At 38.8% G+C, this 18,986-nt stretch overlaps 1 protein-coding gene across 5 annotated transcripts in view; it reads left to right on the top strand.

Moving 5' to 3' along the window:
- The window catches only part of PSD3 (pleckstrin and Sec7 domain containing 3), a 571,701-nt gene that overhangs the window by 394,380 nt on the left and 158,335 nt on the right, over window positions 1–18,986 (top strand). For all 5 annotated transcript variants that reach the window (XM_012539248.3, XM_049704181.1, XM_049704183.1 and 2 more), the window contains one exon: window positions 15,269–15,312. In XM_012539248.3, the coding sequence (XP_012394702.3) occupies window positions 15,269–15,312 (44 nt within the window). The remainder of the gene's footprint in view (window positions 1–15,268; window positions 15,313–18,986) is intronic.

Raw genomic sequence — 18,986 nt, 5'->3', positions numbered from 1 at the left:
AGTATCTAGATTTTTAGTTGAAGAAGTAAAGCATTTATGGTGTGGTAAACATTCAAATGGTACAGAAGGTTATCCATAGAAAATTCTCTCTACCACTCCATTCCCCCAGTTGCCTTCTACAAAGGAAATCTCAGCAGTGGTTTCTTCTGTATCCTTTCAGAGATGTAGTGAGAGCAAACATAGATACATTTTTTCCACAAGGTAGGAACATACTAAACAGACTGTTTTGCACCTTACTTTTCCCCTTTAATCGCATATTCTAATATAGCTACCCCAGTTTTAGCTTAAATGACTTTAAATACTAATGGAGAGCAATCTGTCTCTGGTGCCACTGTTGAAACGGTCTTACCCAATTTTTTATTTGTGCTTGAGGTGTGGGAAAATGGGCCATCCTTCTCCCACAATTTAGGAAAATGGTCTGATACATCCCCAGTCTGCACTGCTGCCCCCGCAAGCCCGGTCACACCACCCCTCACCAGACACCGCCAGTCTCGATGCAGCTTCCCTTGCTCTCTTCCAATCCTTTCTCCACTTGGTGGCCAGGGCGACCTTTAAGTACATGAATTAGAGCAGGTCACTCTACTGCTAAAATCCCCCAGTGGTTGCCCAACACACGTGGAATTAACCCTTGTTTTCTGGTCAAAAACCCTGTGTGACGTGGTTACCTCTTTGTCCTTGTCAGGACCCACGTCTCAAGCCACCGTGCTCTAGCCATGGTGGCCTTGTTTGTTTCTCAGACCCACCAGGCTCAGTTATGCCAGGAGCTCTTTCCCTTTATCTTCCTGTGGCTGTCGCTTACACCCTAAATTTCCTTGCAGAGAGGCTTTTTCAAACATCCAGTCTAAAGCTACTTTTTGAGTTATTGTTACCTTATTTTAGTTACCTTATAATAATTATTTGGCAGCCTCTCAGAAAATGAATAATCTTTATTTGTTTTCTTATTCTTTTACTGTCTGTTCCTACCCCCACTAAATCTAAGTTCTATGCCTGTGTTGTTCACCACTGGGCTTTCAATGCCTGTATGAGTACCTGACAACCTGCCCACCTGACAGGTAGTAGAGACTCAGTTGACTGAATGTATAAATGAATGAGTGTATAGTTTTAAGAGATTTATTTATAAAATATCGTTACAGTTGTTACAATTGTTATGTTATACTATACTGTTCATGTCCCAAACATGAACTAGTCTTCTAATAGTTATAAAAAAATACTATTCTGTATAAGTACTTATACTGTATACAATACTATTATAGAAAAAAATGCAATCTTATCATTGTTTATTAGTTATAAAAAATACTTTCCCCTGACCTATCAGCATATGTTAGGATAAAATATTTGTTGTGGTTACTGTATGCTAGAGCAATACAGTGAGTCAAGCAGGCATGCCACATAGGCAGTTGGAGCACACAGGTGACAGAGATGCATGACAGGTTAAACGAGAATGGAATGAATAACCGTCAGCACAGGTACACTGTTTTCTCAGGTAAGAACTCAGGATCGTGGATATCTTTCCTTGTGAAAACATTACTTTTAAATAAACTAAATAACAAGTCCTGAGCTGATATAACAGAAAGTAAAAGGCAAAGAAATGGAAGAATCTGAATAGCGTTGTTCGTTTTTAAATTTGTAAACTAGCGTCTAGTAAGTTTTTAACAACAAAGCATTTATTGAAGTTGTAAAATCTATTGTTCAATCTATGTTAACTTAAAACATTTTATATATACTGTATATATACTATGTTATAGTATGTTATATATGTCAGTATTGCATCAGGATTAAGGCAGACTTTACAAGCACAGACTTTGGCTTCAGACAGACCTGTCTTCAGATCCCCAGCTCTGCTCTATGACCTTTGGCAGATTACTTAACCTTTATGAGCATTAGGTATGTCATTTCTAAAGCAGGGATAATAATACCTCATTCATACAGTTGCTGTGAGGACTCAGTGAGATTAAATAGAAATAACTCTCTTAGCACGATGCCTCACGTAGTGTGGCCTCATAGATGGCTATATTATTATCTATCATCAGTGGAATATCAGCCATTGAGAAATGGCTAGAGCATCATCACAGAGTTAGAGAAATCTCATCAAGTGAAACATCCAATATCCAGAAGTGTTAAGTCTCTAAATCATAAACCAGGAAGTTTTGCTGTATCTATTCTCTATTTGGGATTCTCATTGTTCTTCCCAACAGTTTTCTGATAACTTCATTCTAATCAGAATTTCAACCCTGATGTCCTGTTGGATAACAGATGTGTTTAGTTTGGCCCACAGTGGGGTTTTTTGTTTGTTTGTTTTTGTTGCCACACTTGAAAATTTGTGAGCCTTGAGTAATTTGTACTCCTGAAAAATAATAAGAGCTAGGCATAGTGAATCCACACTCCCACCTGATTGAAATCAGGCTACAGCTGAGTGTCACCCACCCCTCTAGATCAGGCTTTCTCTAATTCCCAAGAGTATCTCCCTGGCTACTGTACTCAACTATGTTACCTGCTTGCTGATGAGTCTTAGTCAGTTTTTTTATATTGGACCAGCATTTAGACTTGATATTCAAATCAACTCATTAGGATATGTTTACAGGTTTTTTTAAATTGAGGTATAATTGGCATATAACATTATGTTAGTTTCAGCATACAACATAATGATTTGATCTTTGTATACATTGTGAAATGATCACCCCATAAGTCTAGTTAACACCCATCACCTTACATATTTACAAAAAATTTTTTTCTTGTGATGAGGACTTTTAAGATCTCTGTTAACAGCTTTCAAATATGCAGCACAGTACTGTTAACTATAGTCACCATGCTGCACATTACATCCCCATGACTTATTTATCTTATGATTGGAATGTTGTACCTTTTAACCCCCTTTGCTCATTTCTCCCGCTCCCCCATCCCTACCCCACCCCTCTGGCAACCCCACCAATCTTCTCTCTATATGAGCTTGGGATTTTTGTGTGTGTTTTGTTTTAGATTCCACGTATATGAGATCACATGGTATTTATCTTTTCCTTCTGACCTATTTCACTTCGCATAATACTCAGAAGCTTCATCCATCTTATTGCAAATAGCGAGATTTCATTTTTTATGGGTGAATAATTTTCCTTTGCGTGTGTGTGTGTGTGTGTGTGTGTATTTGTGTATATGTGTGCATGTGTGTATGTGTGTGTGTGTGTATGGGTGTGGGGAGAGAGAGAGAGAGAGAGGAAGCAGTTTATCCATTTATGGACACGTACATTGTTTCCATATCTTGGATATTATAAATAAAATAATGCTGCAGTGCATGTAGGAGTCCATATGTCTTTTCAGTATATGTTAAAATTAGCATTTTTGTTTCCTTCAGTAAATACCCAGAAGTGGGACCGCAGGATCATATGGCAGTTCTAGTTTTAATTTCTGTGAGAAACTCCATACTGTGCTCCATAGTGGCTGCACCAATTTACATTCCCACCAACAGTGCATAGGGGGTCCCTTTTCTCCACATCCTGGCCAACACTTGGTATTTCTTGTCTTTTTGATAACAGCCATTCTGACAGGTGTGAGGTGGTGTCTCATTTGGTTTTGATTTGCATTTCCTTGATGATTAGTGATGTTGAATATATTTTCATTTGCCTATTGGCCATCTGTATGTCTTCTTTGAAAAAATGTCTCTTCAGATCCCTTGCCCATATTTTAATTGAGTTTGTTTGTTTGTTTTTTGTGATCAAGTTGTGAGTTCTTTGTATATTTTGGATATTAACCCCTTATCAGACATATTGTTTGCAAATACTTTCTCTCATTCAGTTCATTGCTTTTTCATTCTGTTGATGATTTCCTTTGCTGTGCAGAAGCCTTTTAGTTTGAACAGCCTCACTTATTTATTTTTGCTTTTGTTGCCTTTGCTTTTTGTGTCAAATCCAAAAACTCATCACCAAGACCAATGTCAGGGAGTTTACTGCCTATGTTTTCTTCTAGGAGTTTCAGGTCTTACATTCAACTCTTTAATCCATTTTGAGTTAAATTTTGTATATGGTGTAAGATAGTGGTCCAGTTCCATTCTTTTGCATGTGGCTGTTCAGTTTTCCTAACACCATTTATTAAAGAGACTTTCCTTTCCCCATTGTATAGTCAGGGCTCCTTTGTCATAAATCAATTGACCATATATGTGTGGACTTATTTCTGGCTCTCTCTTCTGTTCCATTGATCTGCATGTCTGTTTTTATGTCACTATCATACTGTTTTGATTACTATAGTTTTGTAATATATTTTGAAATCAGGGAGTGTAATGCCTCTAGCTTTTTTTGTCCTTTCTCAAAATTGCTTTTGCTATCCAGGGTCTTTTGTGCCTCCACACAAATTTTAGGATTGTTTTCTTCTATTTCTGTGAAAAAAATGCCACTGGAATTTTGATAGGGAGTGCATTGAATCTGTAGATTGCTTTGGGTAATATAGGACATTTTAATGATATTAATTCTTCCAATTCATGAACACAGAATATCTTTCCATTTATTTGGTCATCTTCAATGTTTTTCATCAGTGTCTTATAATTTTCAGTGCATAGGTTTTTCACTTCCTTTATTAAATTTATTCCTACATATTTTATTCTTGTTGATGAAATTATAAATGGGATTGTTTTCTTCATTTCTCTTTCTGATAGTTCATTATTAGTGTATAGAAATCAACAGATTTCTGTATATTGATTTCATATCCTGCAACTTAATTGAATTTTTAAGTTAGTTTTAGAAGTTTTTTTTGTGGAGTCTAAGTTTTTCTATACATAATATCATGTCATCTCCAAATAGTGACAATTTTACTTCTTCTTTTCCAATTTGAATGCCTTTTATTTCCCTCTCTTGCCTAATCGCTCTGGCCAGGATTTCCAATACTGTGTTGAATAAAAGCAGTGAGAGTGGGCATCCTTGTCTTGCTCCTGACATTAGAGCAGAAGCTTTCAGTTTTTTAATGTAAATTGATGCAGGCACTTCGGGTGTTAGCTGTGGGCTTCTCATATATGGCTTTTATTGTGTTGAGGGATATGTTTACAGTATTAACAAGGAGAAAAAAATTCTTTCTACTTAAGTTTTTGCTCAAAAAGGAGCTTAGTACAAATATCAAATCATTATGTTGTGCACCTGAACCTAATATAATGTTATATGTCAATCATGCCTCAATTTAGAAAAAGGAACTTAGTGGCTATTTTGTATTTAAATACATTTACATTTTGAATAATGTTATTTGAACTAGCATAGTTAGAAAAGTTTCCTTAAGACACAGCAGCCAGTCAAATGGGAGGTAATCATAAGGTGTAGAAAAGGCACTTTAGGAGGAATATGCTCTGTAGAAATACTCATGACACCTTATTGACCAATTCTACCCTCAGAATGAATGAAATGAAACAATATGTGTGTGTGTGTGTGTGTGTGTGTATGTGTGTGTGTGTGTATATATATATGTAATAGTTTGGAGTACTGTGTCAGCATAAATGGTAATAAAGGGAACATTTTTGTTCCCTTTCAGGTTTGGTTGAGTGTACCTCCAGAGCTGCTCACCAAATCTTTTGGTAGGTGTGCATATTTAGTATTATCTTTGGCTGCATCTCCCCCCCTTTGGTGATAAGGAAGGGTGGTTCCTATTTTAGCTCACAAAGATACATTTGACAGTAGGCAATCAGGCGAGCCCCACTTGCTGTTCCTCCCCCTTAGGGAATAATCAGTCTTCCTCCCTCTTTCCCTTTTTCTTTTTTTTTTTTTTTTTGCGGAACGCGGGCCTCTCACTCCTGTGGCCTCACCTGTCGCGGAGCACAGGCTCCGGACGTGCATGCTCAGCGGCCATGGCTCACGGGCCCAGCCGCTCCGCGGCATGTGGGATCCTCCCGGACCTGGGCACGAGCCCGTGTCCCCTGCATCAGCAGGTGGACTCTCAACCACTGCGCCACCAGGGAAGCCCCCTTTTTCATTTTTATATGTGCAATTTAAAAATTACTTTTATTTCCTAATTTATAGAGTCATACCTGGGATTTGGGAGCAAATAGTGATGCTACTAATCAATAACCATGGGGAAAAATAAGTGAGGGACACAGGAAAAGGGAGTAGGGACTAGGGAAAGAACTAGTTTGAGAGTTTGACCAGGTGATTTCTAAGATCCTTTTGAAGTGGAATCATAGAATGGTAGATCTGGAAGGGGTTCAAAAAAGGTAACCTTATGCAACCCTCTCATAGCACATATTTAGAAAATGAAGGCCAGGTAAATGAAATTATTTGTCTTGAAAGGGCAAGTTCATGATTGTCGAACCCCCTCCTCCCCTCAAATTCTTAGATCCTGAGACTGGATCTGTTCTCTCTTCTATTAAATATTTCTCTAAAAATTACTTGTCATATGATGTCACATATTAGATACTATGTGTGAAAGTGTCTTGCACATTGATGGCAGGAAATAAAAAGTTGATTCTGCTAGCTAATTCTCCATTAGGTCAAGTTCAGTCAGGATTAGCAGTACGTTTTGTTATCCTTACATAAGAGGCCCCAGAAGGCAGAGTGGATTCTTCTACACCTAGCATAATGCCACTGTGGCCTATAGATGTACTCACAAGTGTTTGTTATGTGATGAATCATGCATATTAATTGTACTTCAGATTCCCTTTCAGTAAGGCGAGTGCTTTTATGTTACTGTCGTGGTATCTGTTATGGTTTGGCGTTGGCTCATCTCCGCAGTAGAGTCAGACACTTAATGGTTAGATGTTTCTGCCATTGCTGGCTGGGTTTGTAAGTGCGCCACGACCTGTGGTAAGTTAACGCTCCAGGACATAGATTTTGACCCTGTTTACATGGTGACTGGATCCAAAAAATAGATCTGACTATAGATGTGGGAAAAAGCCAAACTCAGAATAAGTTATTTATATTGAGCATGCTTTTGTCACCCTGAATGAGAGCTAAAGAGAGGAATGCCTGCAAGGTTGCTTGTTAATATGTGTTCTTTAATGTCGTGTTCTTTAAACTTGGGTACATGAAAACTTTCCACTGGATACAGGAATCAGTTTCCAGAAACTCATCTTTTATATGTTATTCTCCCTAAAATGGATCTACCTATGAATACTCTTGTGGTCAGAGTTTCAGGCTGTTTATCCTTTTTTACTTCTGGTTGACAATTGCCTTCTGCCACTTAAGAGAAAGAAAAAAAGGCGGCGGCAGCACAGTTCTCACCCATAACTTTATTTGGTATGTTGCACGGGTATAGCAACTTCCACGGGTAGAGGGGCAAACAAAGAGTCAATTCTAAATATTGGTTTTAGGGAAGCCCTCTTTAATGAGGTAGTAATGCAGTTTCTCAATATTATTTTAAGGTATAAGGAAGAAAATAAAAGTTGAGGGCCATCGATTTAAGATATTTTGAGTTTTTCTAACCAATTTGAAATTCATATGGTAACTAGATTTATTAATTTTTTTAAATAAATTTATTTTTATTTTTGGCTGTGTTGGGTCATCGTTCCTGCGTGTGGCCTCTCTCTAGTTGCAGCGAGCGGGGGCTACTCTTCGTTGTGGTGCATGGGCTTCTCATTGCTGTGGCTTCTCTTGTTGCAGAGCACCGGCTCTAGGCACGCGTGCTCATTAGTTGTGGCTTGCAGGCTCCAGAGCGCACGCTCAGTAGTTGCAGCTCACGGGCTTAGCTGCTTCGTGGCATGTGGGATCTTCCCGGACCAGGGCTCAAACTCGTGTCCCCTGCACTGCCAGGCTGATTCTTAACCACTGCGCCACCAAGGAAGCCCCTAGATTTATTAATTTTTAACCAATGTCTTTTTCAAACACAGTCTTTCTCTGATAACATTTTCCAGAGTGTTGCATATTTAGTTCTATACTTAGAAGTCTGCTTGATCTGAATATCTGCATGAAGCAGCATTGCACTTGAACAAGATAGCCACGGTGTTGATGGTGTCATAATTCTTGGGTACAAATTTCACTGTGGTCACTGTCATTCTCATGAAGGGAAACTGGAAGTTGTGTTATCCCCTATACTTTTCCTAGTAATTCAAGGAGCACAGAGAAAGAAAAATCATTGGAGTTGAGAGATGATTGAACAAAAATACATGAATTTCATAGATTGCAAAATGTGCTTCTGGAGAGAAAGAGACTCATGGTTACCTGATGCATGGTAATAGGGAAAGCTTCAGAGAACCGTGTGTGGGCTGTCAAAGATGGTGCTAAGCTTTGAATAAAATTGCATTTTATCATCTCGATGAGAAGCAATTAAAAGTTGAAGAACAAAGACTTAAAAGTAAATTTAGACCAAGATACCTTGATCTCTGTAATTTAAGCAAGTTACTTTGCTTTCTCATTCTTAAAACTGATGAACTTCAACTTTGAGGAATCATTCTGTCCTCTTTAGTCTCAGTGGAGGTATTTGATTATTGTCTAGCTCCTGGGTTAAGTTGCAGGAATTTCAGTTTGAAGAAGACAGGTAACCTAACAAAGCAGTGATTTTTAACCAAGGGTTTGTATGAGAGTTATGTGTGGATCATTTGGAAATATTCATGTTTAGGTTCCTAATCTGTGAATCTGATTCAGTAGATCTGGGATGGGACTCAGTGATCAATATTTTAAAAAGTTCATTGGCTCATTCTGGCACATACCCTCATACTTTCAGTTGAGAGCACTCTGGTAGACAACTGTGTTTTACCTGGGGACTGACTCTGGAAAAGTTTCTGGAAGTCAACCTGTGGGTATGATCATTCTTTATTCAGAAATCTGTCTTCCATTTATAGCTCATGTGTTAATTTCCTAGGGCTGCTGCAACAAATTACCACAAACTTGGTGTTCTAAAACAACAGGGATTTATTCTCTCACAACTTTGGGGGCCAGACGTCTGAAATCAAGGTGTGGAGAGTGCTGCGCTCCTCTAGAGGGTCTAGGGGAGGATGTCTTCCCTGGTTCTTCCAACCTCTGGTGGTTGCCAGCATTCCTTGGGTTGTGTCTGTATCACTTCAGTTTCTCTGTCCATCTTCCTGTTACCTTCTCTTCTGTCTTTGTTAAATCTCCCTCTGCTGCCTTCTTATAGAGACACCACTCAGCCCAGATGTTCTCTCCCATTCAAGATCATTAACTTAATTGTGTTTGCAAACTTTTTGTGGAATGCAGAAACATTTGCAGGTTCTGGGGTTTAGGACCTGGATGTCTTTTGGGGGTCTATTATTTAGCCTGAGACAGCTGGCTATCACCTCACTGCATATAATTTATATGGGCTGCTCTGGCCCATTGAGATTGATTTCGTCCCTTTCTCCACTTGTCTCCAGCTACCAATTCATGGCCACAGGGAAATGGAAGCCTTCTGTGACAGTGTTTACCCACAAATCTTGCTTTCTTGGACCTAGATCAGATAACCCCTCACATAGCTAGAGATAAATTATTTTACTAAGTTGTCAAATACACCTCCAATTTCAGCCATTTGTATGGCAAATACCTTTGGTCATAAGTGGAGTGGGAGTATACGATCAGTGCAGCAAACCATCATCCTCACTGACGAAGGCATCCCAAGCATGTGTCCCAGCAACGGTGGCTCTTGTTTAAAGCTCATCCTTAAGAAGAGAATATCACAGTGACCAGCATTACATGACTCGATTCCAGGAGAGGCACGAGCCTTCTTCCCTTTCACGTGAGCCTTGACCTAAGCCAGGCATTTACAATGCTGTCAAGTTTGGTTTTAGGAGAGAGAATGTAGTTAGCTGTAGTTAGCTGATAGGAAAGAATTTAGTTAGTTGAAAGGATAGAATGTACTTAGTTGAATGTAGTCACTTGATTTCTGAGAGAAATGTAATTTCTGAGTCAAACTTTATGAAAACTAGCTATAGCACCTTAAGAGAATTTTTTAAACAAGGGGCTTCATTTTCCCCATCTACAAAAGGAAGAATTTATTTCATGACCTCTAAGGCCCCTTTCAGCTCTGAAATTCCATTTTGTTGTTTCTTGAGTTTTAACAGTTTGTCCTAAAAACACTATTACTAAAAGGCTTGTTCTTGTGCCATTAGTAGGCAGGTGCAAGATTGGTAGTAAAGATGATTTTAACCTGGAGCTTCCTTGATTGTGTGGTAGAAATATATGTAAAAGTATTTTGAATGGAACAATTGATAGAAAAATTTTGGCATTCCTAGGATTCTGACTTGGGCATGTTTTATATCACCATAAACTACCCATCCTTGGGCTTTATGTGTAGTGTTTCTGTACTCCAGTAATTAAATGTTTTATATCAATGGGGTTTACTAAGATTGAGAGTACACTTTCACTATTAGGCCTTCAGGTACTAGTTAGTTCCTTTTTACGGAGTTTGTGATGCTTTGTGACACATGAATCTGAACTTCACAGGAGTTCACATGGGCCGAAGATAAACCCTTAGGTTCAGCCACATTTAAGGGATAAGATGAGGAAGATATGAGTAAGGAGAAGGATTGTCAAAGGAGATAGGAGAAAATTCAGGAAACTATGTATTGTGTCACAGAAAATAAGGAAGAATATATTCAATGTTTGAGAGTATTCAGTGCTGCTGAAGGTGAAGAGATACAGAACACTAGAGTGGCCTTGAACGAGGAAAGCTGATGAATTTGTTGTGATAAGTTTTAATGGAGGAACAGGGATGGAAACTAGATTGAAGAGAATAGATCAAGCGGAGATAAGAATTGCTGAAACTTCTCTCAGGAGAGGTTCTGAGGAACAAAGCGTGGCAACTAAATTGCAGAGATGGGGTTTGGAGAGACCTGCACAGGTTTGAAAGCTGATAGAGGGGAGCAGGTAAAGGAAGAGCTGTTACCCCAGAAAGGGAAGGTCAGGACCTGTGTTAGAGGCTTAGCCTGGCAGGCATGGACCACTCCTTCCCTTCCTGTCAGAAAGGAGGAAAGAACAGATGCCAATGCAGATACATTTTAGGGAAAATGGCAAAAAAGTTAAAAGAGACTCATGAATGAATGCTCTGCGGAAGTGTGAGATGTTAGTGTGTACTGTTGTTAATGTTCTCTATTAATGTTGAATTAGTCACCTACCAGGAGCTCAGGAGGTCTGCACTTGCGGCCAGTCAGTGCCACCCTTCTGTAATAGATACCCCAGCCCCCTTGACTGCAGGGAAGGGCCGAATCGTAACTCCTCATCTCCCAGGCACATGGATTGATCAGTGGGGAGGACAGGTGACCTACATCATACCAGTTGGAATCTTTTCAAACTGGAGCTGGGAGAAAAGAACTGTGGGTTTCTCTTATTCAGAGATACAAAGATGTGAATGGGTGCTGTTGATATGGACATGTTTATTGTTTCTTGTGTAGCAAAGAAACAGGGATTGGGGATGTTTGGGATGGAAAGAGAAGAGTTGAAAGTAGAGGGGGCAGAGTTTATGTTTTTTTCCCAATTTTATTGAGAAATGGTTGACAAGGGGGTAGAATTTTAAATTCCTGTGTCCCTGTGGCCAGCTCCATCTGGATCTTTTTTATGGTTTGGCTACATAAACGTTAGGTCCCCCTTACCCTTAAGGTAGAGTTTAGATTTTTGAATTTGAAACTAAAGAAACCTTAACTAATATAATGTGAAGTCAGAATAGGATTGGTCAAGAGTTACAGTGTTTCTTTTCAGGTACAACAGAAAGGCCATGGGACAAAGAAGTAGAAAGTACCATCAAGACTGGTTGAGGTGATGGGCTGCCTGGGAAAGGATGTGAGGACTGTTGGCTGGAGATGAGGGGGAATCAAGGGACTTCAGTTCCTAACGAAGTGAAGTAGATACAAGGGTAGGCAGTTGTGATCAGGGTATATGAGTGTTGGATGCATTTGCAAAGCAAATTTTCCTTTTTTAAGAGAAATAATGGACTATCATAAAGCACTAAAAAGATTCAGGAAAATCCCTTTGTAATTTTTTCATTGAAAAGGATAAGGCTAACATCCCGTGTTTAGATTTGTTGCATTATCATTTACACAAAGAGGACTTGACCTACAATATAGCAAGTTTGTTGAATTTTACAAGACCCTTTATAATGGAGTTTGTTGTGTGATGTGCAGCTGACAGGGAAACAAGAATCTTCTCATTTGAAACTCAGTTCTTTCTTCAAGAAAATATTCTCACAGGCAAAAAATTTGAAAAAAAAAATGATCTAGGGCAGAATTGAATTTATTGGAAAATTTCTAGTTGCTTAGATATCATTTTCTACCTTTATGAACAGGTAGTTTTTTAATCTTTACCATATTGTTAAATTACTCTGGTTAGTATTGAGAGTGATAGTGTACAAAAAACCTTTAATGGTCTGTCTCTTCTGAAAAGCCCACTATTACTTGTGGGTTCAGGACGGCTCCTACAAGGAATAGAATTAATGTAAAGACGCTTATCAGCAAGAGTCTCCTGAGGCTGGAGCTAGACATTGACTCTGCACTTCTGTACATGCAGACTCAAGAGACATTAGCTATATAATAGGTTGTCCTAGTTCTTGAGTGAATTTGAGTTCTTCAAAAAGAACATCCAATTTATAGCATGGTCTTTGTGCCTTGATTTACCCCTTATTTTCTTTTGATGTTTTACCATTTCTGTATTTGAGGACACGTTTTACCATACCCTGATAATGATGAAATGTGTCCTAAATTTTATTAGCTCCCATAATTATACAGTAGGTAAACTGACTACTGTAGCCACACTGAAGAACTCCCATGGAGTCTGTCAAGACACTGGCTAAGGATACATGTATCGCATCTTAAATAATATAAAATCTGTAACTAAGCATCTTTGTCCTGAATTGGGACGTGCTTTGCTAGAAAGGGAGTTCACTAGCTGGATGCAGTCTTTTTGATCACACACATGTAGACTTCCTCTCACACTTAGAAGATAGATCTACAAGGCAGTTCTGCCTCTGCTCTGCTGTGCTGCCTGGGAAATGTTATGAACTTACCATTTCCTCATGTGAAAGATGAGGGGTTGGATGGCATCTGATCCCCCTTTTCCCATCTCAGAGTGAATGAGATGAGTCTCATAAGTCCAAATCCTTCTTTAAAGAAAAATGTTCCAACTGCATCATGTTATTAGACACGTAGTCCTCTCTTCAACGCAATTTGCTGTTATATCTTAGAGATGCACTTGTGTTTTCTTTATAACATCTCACTCAAAAGTAAGAAACTAGAGGTGCGGGTAGCATTTTCTTGGATTAGCTGTAGTGGAACAACGTGATTACAAGGAGCTTACACGTGACGCCAGAGCTGGGAGGTGTGGTGGGGCAGTCTTCTGCTGCCTGGACGGAGCCTTGGAGGCTCCAAGGAAGCTTTCTGTCTGCTGCACCACCGCACCCGCCAGTGCGGCACTCACCAACTGTAAAGCAGAGTCAGGAGGTGGGATCCATAAAAGCTGCTTAATCCATTCCTCTGTCCATGGACACCTAGCTTGCTTCCAGGACCTGGCTATTGTGAATAGTGCTGCAGTGAACACTGGAGTGCATGTGGCTTTTTTTTTTTTTAATTTTTTTAAACATCTCTATTGGAGTATAATTGCTTTACAATAGTGTGTTAGTTTCTGCTGTATAACACAGTGAATCAGCTGTACATATACATATATCCCCATATCCCCGCCCTCTTGCGTCTCCCTCCCACCCTCCCTATCCCACCCCTCTAGGTGGTCACAGAGCACCGAGCTGATCTCCCTGTGCTATGCAGCTGCTTCCCACTAGCTATCTGTTTTACATTTGGTAGTGTATATAAGTCCATGCCACTCTCTCACTTTGTCCCAGCTTACCCTTCCCCCTCCCCATGTCCTCAAGTCCATTTTCTACGTCTGCATCTTTATTCCTGTCCTGCCCCTAGGGTCTTCAGAACCATTTTTTTTCCTTTAGATTCCATATATATGCATTAGCATACAGTATTTGTTTTTCTCTTTCTGACTTACTTGACTCTGTATGACAGACTCTGGGTCCATCCACCTCACTACAAATAACTCAATTTCGTTTCTTTTTATGGCTGAGTAATATTCCATTGTATATATGTGCCACATCTTCTTTATCCATTCATCTATCGGTGGACATTTAGGTTGCTTCCATGTTCTGGCTATTGTAAATAGTGCTGCAGTGAACATTTTGGTAAATGACTCTTTCTGAATTATGGTCTTCTCAGGGTATATGCCAAGTAGTGGGATTGCTGGGTTGTATGGTAGTTCTATTTTTAGTTTTTTAAGGAACCTCCATACTGTTCCCCATAGTGGCTGTATCAATTTACGTTCCCACCAACAGTGCAAGAGGGTTCCCTTTTCTCCACACCCTCTCCAGCATTTAATGTTTGTAGATTTTTTGATGATGGCCATTCTGATACAATGGAATATTACGCAGCCATAAAAGGAATGAAATTGGGTCATTTGTAGAGATGTGGATGGACCTAGAGACTGTCATACAGAGTGAAATCAGAAGGAGAAAGACAAATATCGTATATTAACGCATATATATGGAATCTAAAAGAGTGGTACAGATGAACCAATTTGCAAAGCAGAAATAGAGACACAGATGTAGAAAACAAACATATGGACCCCGAGGGCGGGAAAGGGAGGGTGGGATGAATTGGGAGATTGGGATTGACATATATACACTACTGTGTACAAAATAGGTAACTAATGAGAATGTGCTGTACAGCACAGGGAACTCAGTGCTCTGTGGTGATCTAAATGGGAAGGAAATCCAACAAAGAGGGCATATACATGTACATATAGCTGATTCACTTGACTGTACAGCAGAAACTAACACACCATTGTAAAGCAACTTTATCCCAATAAAAAAACAAAACAAAACAAAAAGCTGTTTAAGTCATTGGCATAGAAACTCTGAAATTATTCTGAGATAGTCTCCCATAATTGGGCTTCAGTCTCCCTTCCATGTGTCTTACTCATTAAGTTGTTATGAAAACAGTTATATTTATTCCATTAATGAAAAGGTATGAATATTGAAATTTCCAAAGCAATGAAACTATAAGACCATATTTTGAATAAGAAAAATAGAGTACATGGTCTAATTTTAATCATGTCCTATATTTTACTGTGGTAAAATGTAGTACAGTGTTGTGTGTCTTACAAATGACGTTTTTTACTTCATGAAAAGTCTCTCTCTTTCACAGAGCTCTACCTGCCCTGTGCTCCTTAGCCTCACCTGTGTTTTCTTCATTTCTGCAGTACCAATAGGATGACCCACAAGGGCCCTGGGAATTGCTTGCTGACTCACTCAAGCCTTTTGGCTTTGGTCATTTGCTGAACGCAAAATGTGAAACAGGGTGAAAAGAATAATTCCATCTTGTTTTCTCTCTTTACAGGCTCTGTACAACTCAATCAAGAATGAGAAGCTTGAATGGGCAGTGTAAGTATGCTGCATGTCAGCCATTTAGTAAATGAACTACTTGCTCTTTTCTTACTGTCTTTCTTTGTGCCTTAGTGGTGACCCTGGAGAATGGTTAATTGCACCAACTGTTCTCGTTTTACACCAGTGTCTTACCTACTTTGTATAAGACACATAAACCCTGAGTATCCTATGTCTTTTTCTTGGTACCCAGCATGCTCCTATTCTTATTTTAAGCTGTTTGCTATGCCTGTATGCAATCAATTATCTTTTTATAAAAAATAGCATTCAAAAAGAAAATATGGTAAAATTACATAAATTCCAGAATCTAACACAGATGATTTGGGTACCATACACTGATTCTGATTATCTCCTTCTTATCATTATAGCAAGGTTTTCTAATCCTGTTTCCTGTGACACTAATTATACCAGGATATTGATAGATAAGCTTAAGAAATTATGGATTAAATGAAGCTAATTTTTTTTTTAACTGAAGAACTTCCAGGAGCTTGTACAGTGCTGATGTTTATTGTCAATCTGTAAGAGAGATATAGAATTTGCAATGTTTCCTGAATCTATTTTGACAGTAAAATGTAAGGTTTCAAGGTACATACTTTGGGGGAGATAGTATTACAGATAAATTATAACTAACTCTATGTAGACCAAGAAAACCACCCTTGTTAAATTTCTACTAATCAATATAGCAGTTAAGAATTTAATTTTTTAGAAATTGTTAGAGCAGAATCTTTACTAAATTTTTAATCCAGTTATCAAGAAAATTAGAGCCAAATATGTTTTTAAATTAGAACTACATGTGAATTTTATTTTTGATTTTCACTGATATTAAGCTTTCGTAAATATTTTTCTGACATGTTACCTAACATAGCCATCTACAGTGAACTTAGGTTTACAAATCATAACTTGGGGGAATAAATCTTATTCTTTCATAATGCACACTGTGGAAAAATGGTTTACCAGTTGACTAGATCTTACATATAACATGCTAGAATAAATTAAAAAATATCAATACCACTTAAATTGTTTGACTAATTGTAAGGGAATGTGGTACTATTTTAAATTGGGGATTCAAAGTATGAGACTGTAATATTTGCATGTATATGTGATGGCCTATGTTTCTGTGTATGTATATCACCAGACTCAAGTAGAGATAGTGTATCATTTCAAGGAAAACTCATTAAAATTAATATGAATTCATGGCCTGAGGTCCAAAGCAATTATTTTTGGACTTATTTCTCATGAGTGAAAGTGAGTTTCCTAGAAAAATTTCCTAAATGATATACTTAGACCCTTGCTGAAATATGAAAGGCGTATCTTGACCTATGCAGGATGTCTACTCTCGAAAAAATTAATAGAATGAAATAATTGTAAATATATTCATATTGTGAGAGAGAATATTTTGATGATTCTTTTATAAATTTATTTTTAAAAGCAAATAAATATACTCCTGAGGATCTGTTTTGTAAATCTAGATTTTTGATATATTGAATTTGCTACATTAGGTTTTATTTACATTTATATATAGTGGCAATTCGATATAAGAAAGCTTTATCTTGGGCCCTATCCATGGATGAGGGTGGATGTTTGCCCAAGAACTGGATTCTTCTTTGGCCCTCTTGTCAGGTCAACAGGGCATTGTGTTCAAGAGCCCAGATTTCAAGAGTAAGACAGATTTGGGTTTGAATTCGAGCTCTGCTGTGTACCAGCTGGACCACTGGCCATGTGATCCTTGAGGCCTCAGTTTCCTCTTCAGGATGACACTGTGAAATATTCTAAAACAATAAGCATAAAGCAAGTTACCTCTCAAATGGTAACTAATATTGTAGCTTTTAAAGCTCAGATTTCTATTTTATTTGTCATTTCCCTTTTTATTTCTCTCTTGTTCATACGGTTTCCTATCCACATTTATTCATCACCTACCAAGAATAAGGCAATACAGTAATTTATCATATAATTAACTTTCTTCTCGTATAAAATGAAGCGATTGGAAGAAATGATCACAGCTGTCCTTTTCAGTTTTAATATTCTGTGAATTTTGAAACGTTACGACGTATCAGTATTTCTCAAGCTGGCTCCTTGTCTAGATACACTGCTGTTATCTAGAGGATATAAAACAAAAAGGGTTTATGGGTCAGTGTGATGGACTCTTTGAATTTCTTCAGTAGATAAAGGGCCAATATCCTAACCTTTTTGATCCCTGAGTCCTGTTTTGATCATGAAGTACCTTTCAACAGCTAATAAAACTAGTGTTCCCTAGAACAGTGGTCCCCAACCTTTTTGGCACCAGGGACCGGTTTTGTGGAAGACAGTTTTTCCATGGATGGGGGCAGAGGGGGATGGGGAGGGATGGCTCAGGTGGCAGTGCAAGCGGTGGGGAGCCGTGGGGAGTGATGGGGAGCGGCAGATGAAGCTTCCCTCACTCTCCCGCCACTCACCTCCTGCTGTGAGGCCCGGTTCCTAATAGGCTGCGGACTGGTATCCCCAGGGGTTGGGGACCCCTGCCCTAGAACACAATTTAGAAAACCCTGCTGTCCATATATCAACTTATGTGATCTTCAGATCAAGAGCTAAGCTTTTTCATTCATAAGTAAGTATATATGCATGTGTGTAACTGTATGTAATACTGTGCTCCCCCAGTTTTCCTTGTATCTCTCCAGTCACACCTTCTCTGATTCATTTTCCTCCTATTAGCCATTAATGTTAGTATTTCCCGAAGATTAGCACTTAGAATTGTCTTTTCACTAAAGTCCCATTCTCATCAGTCTCATTCAGTCTTAAGAGTTCATCTGCCATATCTAAAAATTCTTACCTTATATGCAGCTCTGCCCTCTTTCCCAGATTTCAGTTCAACATTTGCATTTTTCTGCAGGACATTTCCTCTGCACTCAGCACTCATCATCTGTCTCTAGACTTCGTCACATGTTCTCCACTTCTATTAATGGCACCAGTATTTCCTAGATTCTGGGCTCCCATCATCCTTGAACCTCTCTGGCCCCTCGTTCGCTCCTGCGGAACTGGCCCCACCAGCAGCCCCACACCATTCCTGCTGCGGCACTCCGAGTTCAGACATCCCTGCTTCTGCCTCCTGACTGTCTCCGCCTCCAGCCTCTTTCCTCTACTTTAACCTGTTTTGAAGCCCTCCTCTGCTCTAAAATGTCATTAAGCTCTGCACATTGTGCCAGTAATCTATTTTATTCCCCGTACTTGTCTTCACACACCCTGTATGTCAACAAAGCTGCCACTAGATGCCATTCCCTGCACTTGCCCCATGGCTTCTGGCTTTTTGGACAGTGCTCATAAAGTAACCTCTGCTTAGAATCTACATCCCTGCCATTCTTTACAGCCCAGCTCATAACATGCTCCATGAATTCTTTCCTGATCTTACCAACCAGAAATAATCTCAGCCTTTAAACATCCACTTTACTTTATCTGATGACACAGTGATTTCTATTCTCAGTTATAGTTATTGATAGGAATGTTCCATTAAGACTGTAAGCTTAAGGAAGTTATACATGTCTGGATTTGTCCCTTTATATCCTCCTTTGAGGAGCATAGTGCTTATATGTAATGAAGTCTATATAAAAGTCTATAGAAAGAATAATAGTAACAGTGCAAGGAACTGCATTTCCTGAGAGATTTTCTACAGTTGTGTAAGTTTAGATAATAGTTACAGGAAA

This window comes from Orcinus orca, chromosome 21, assembly GCF_937001465.1.
Source record: "Orcinus orca chromosome 21, mOrcOrc1.1, whole genome shotgun sequence".
In the NCBI taxonomy this organism is placed as follows: Eukaryota; Metazoa; Chordata; class Mammalia; order Artiodactyla; family Delphinidae; genus Orcinus; species Orcinus orca.
Note: the sequence above shows the minus strand (reverse complement) of the source record. Positions and strands in the feature narration are given on the sequence as shown.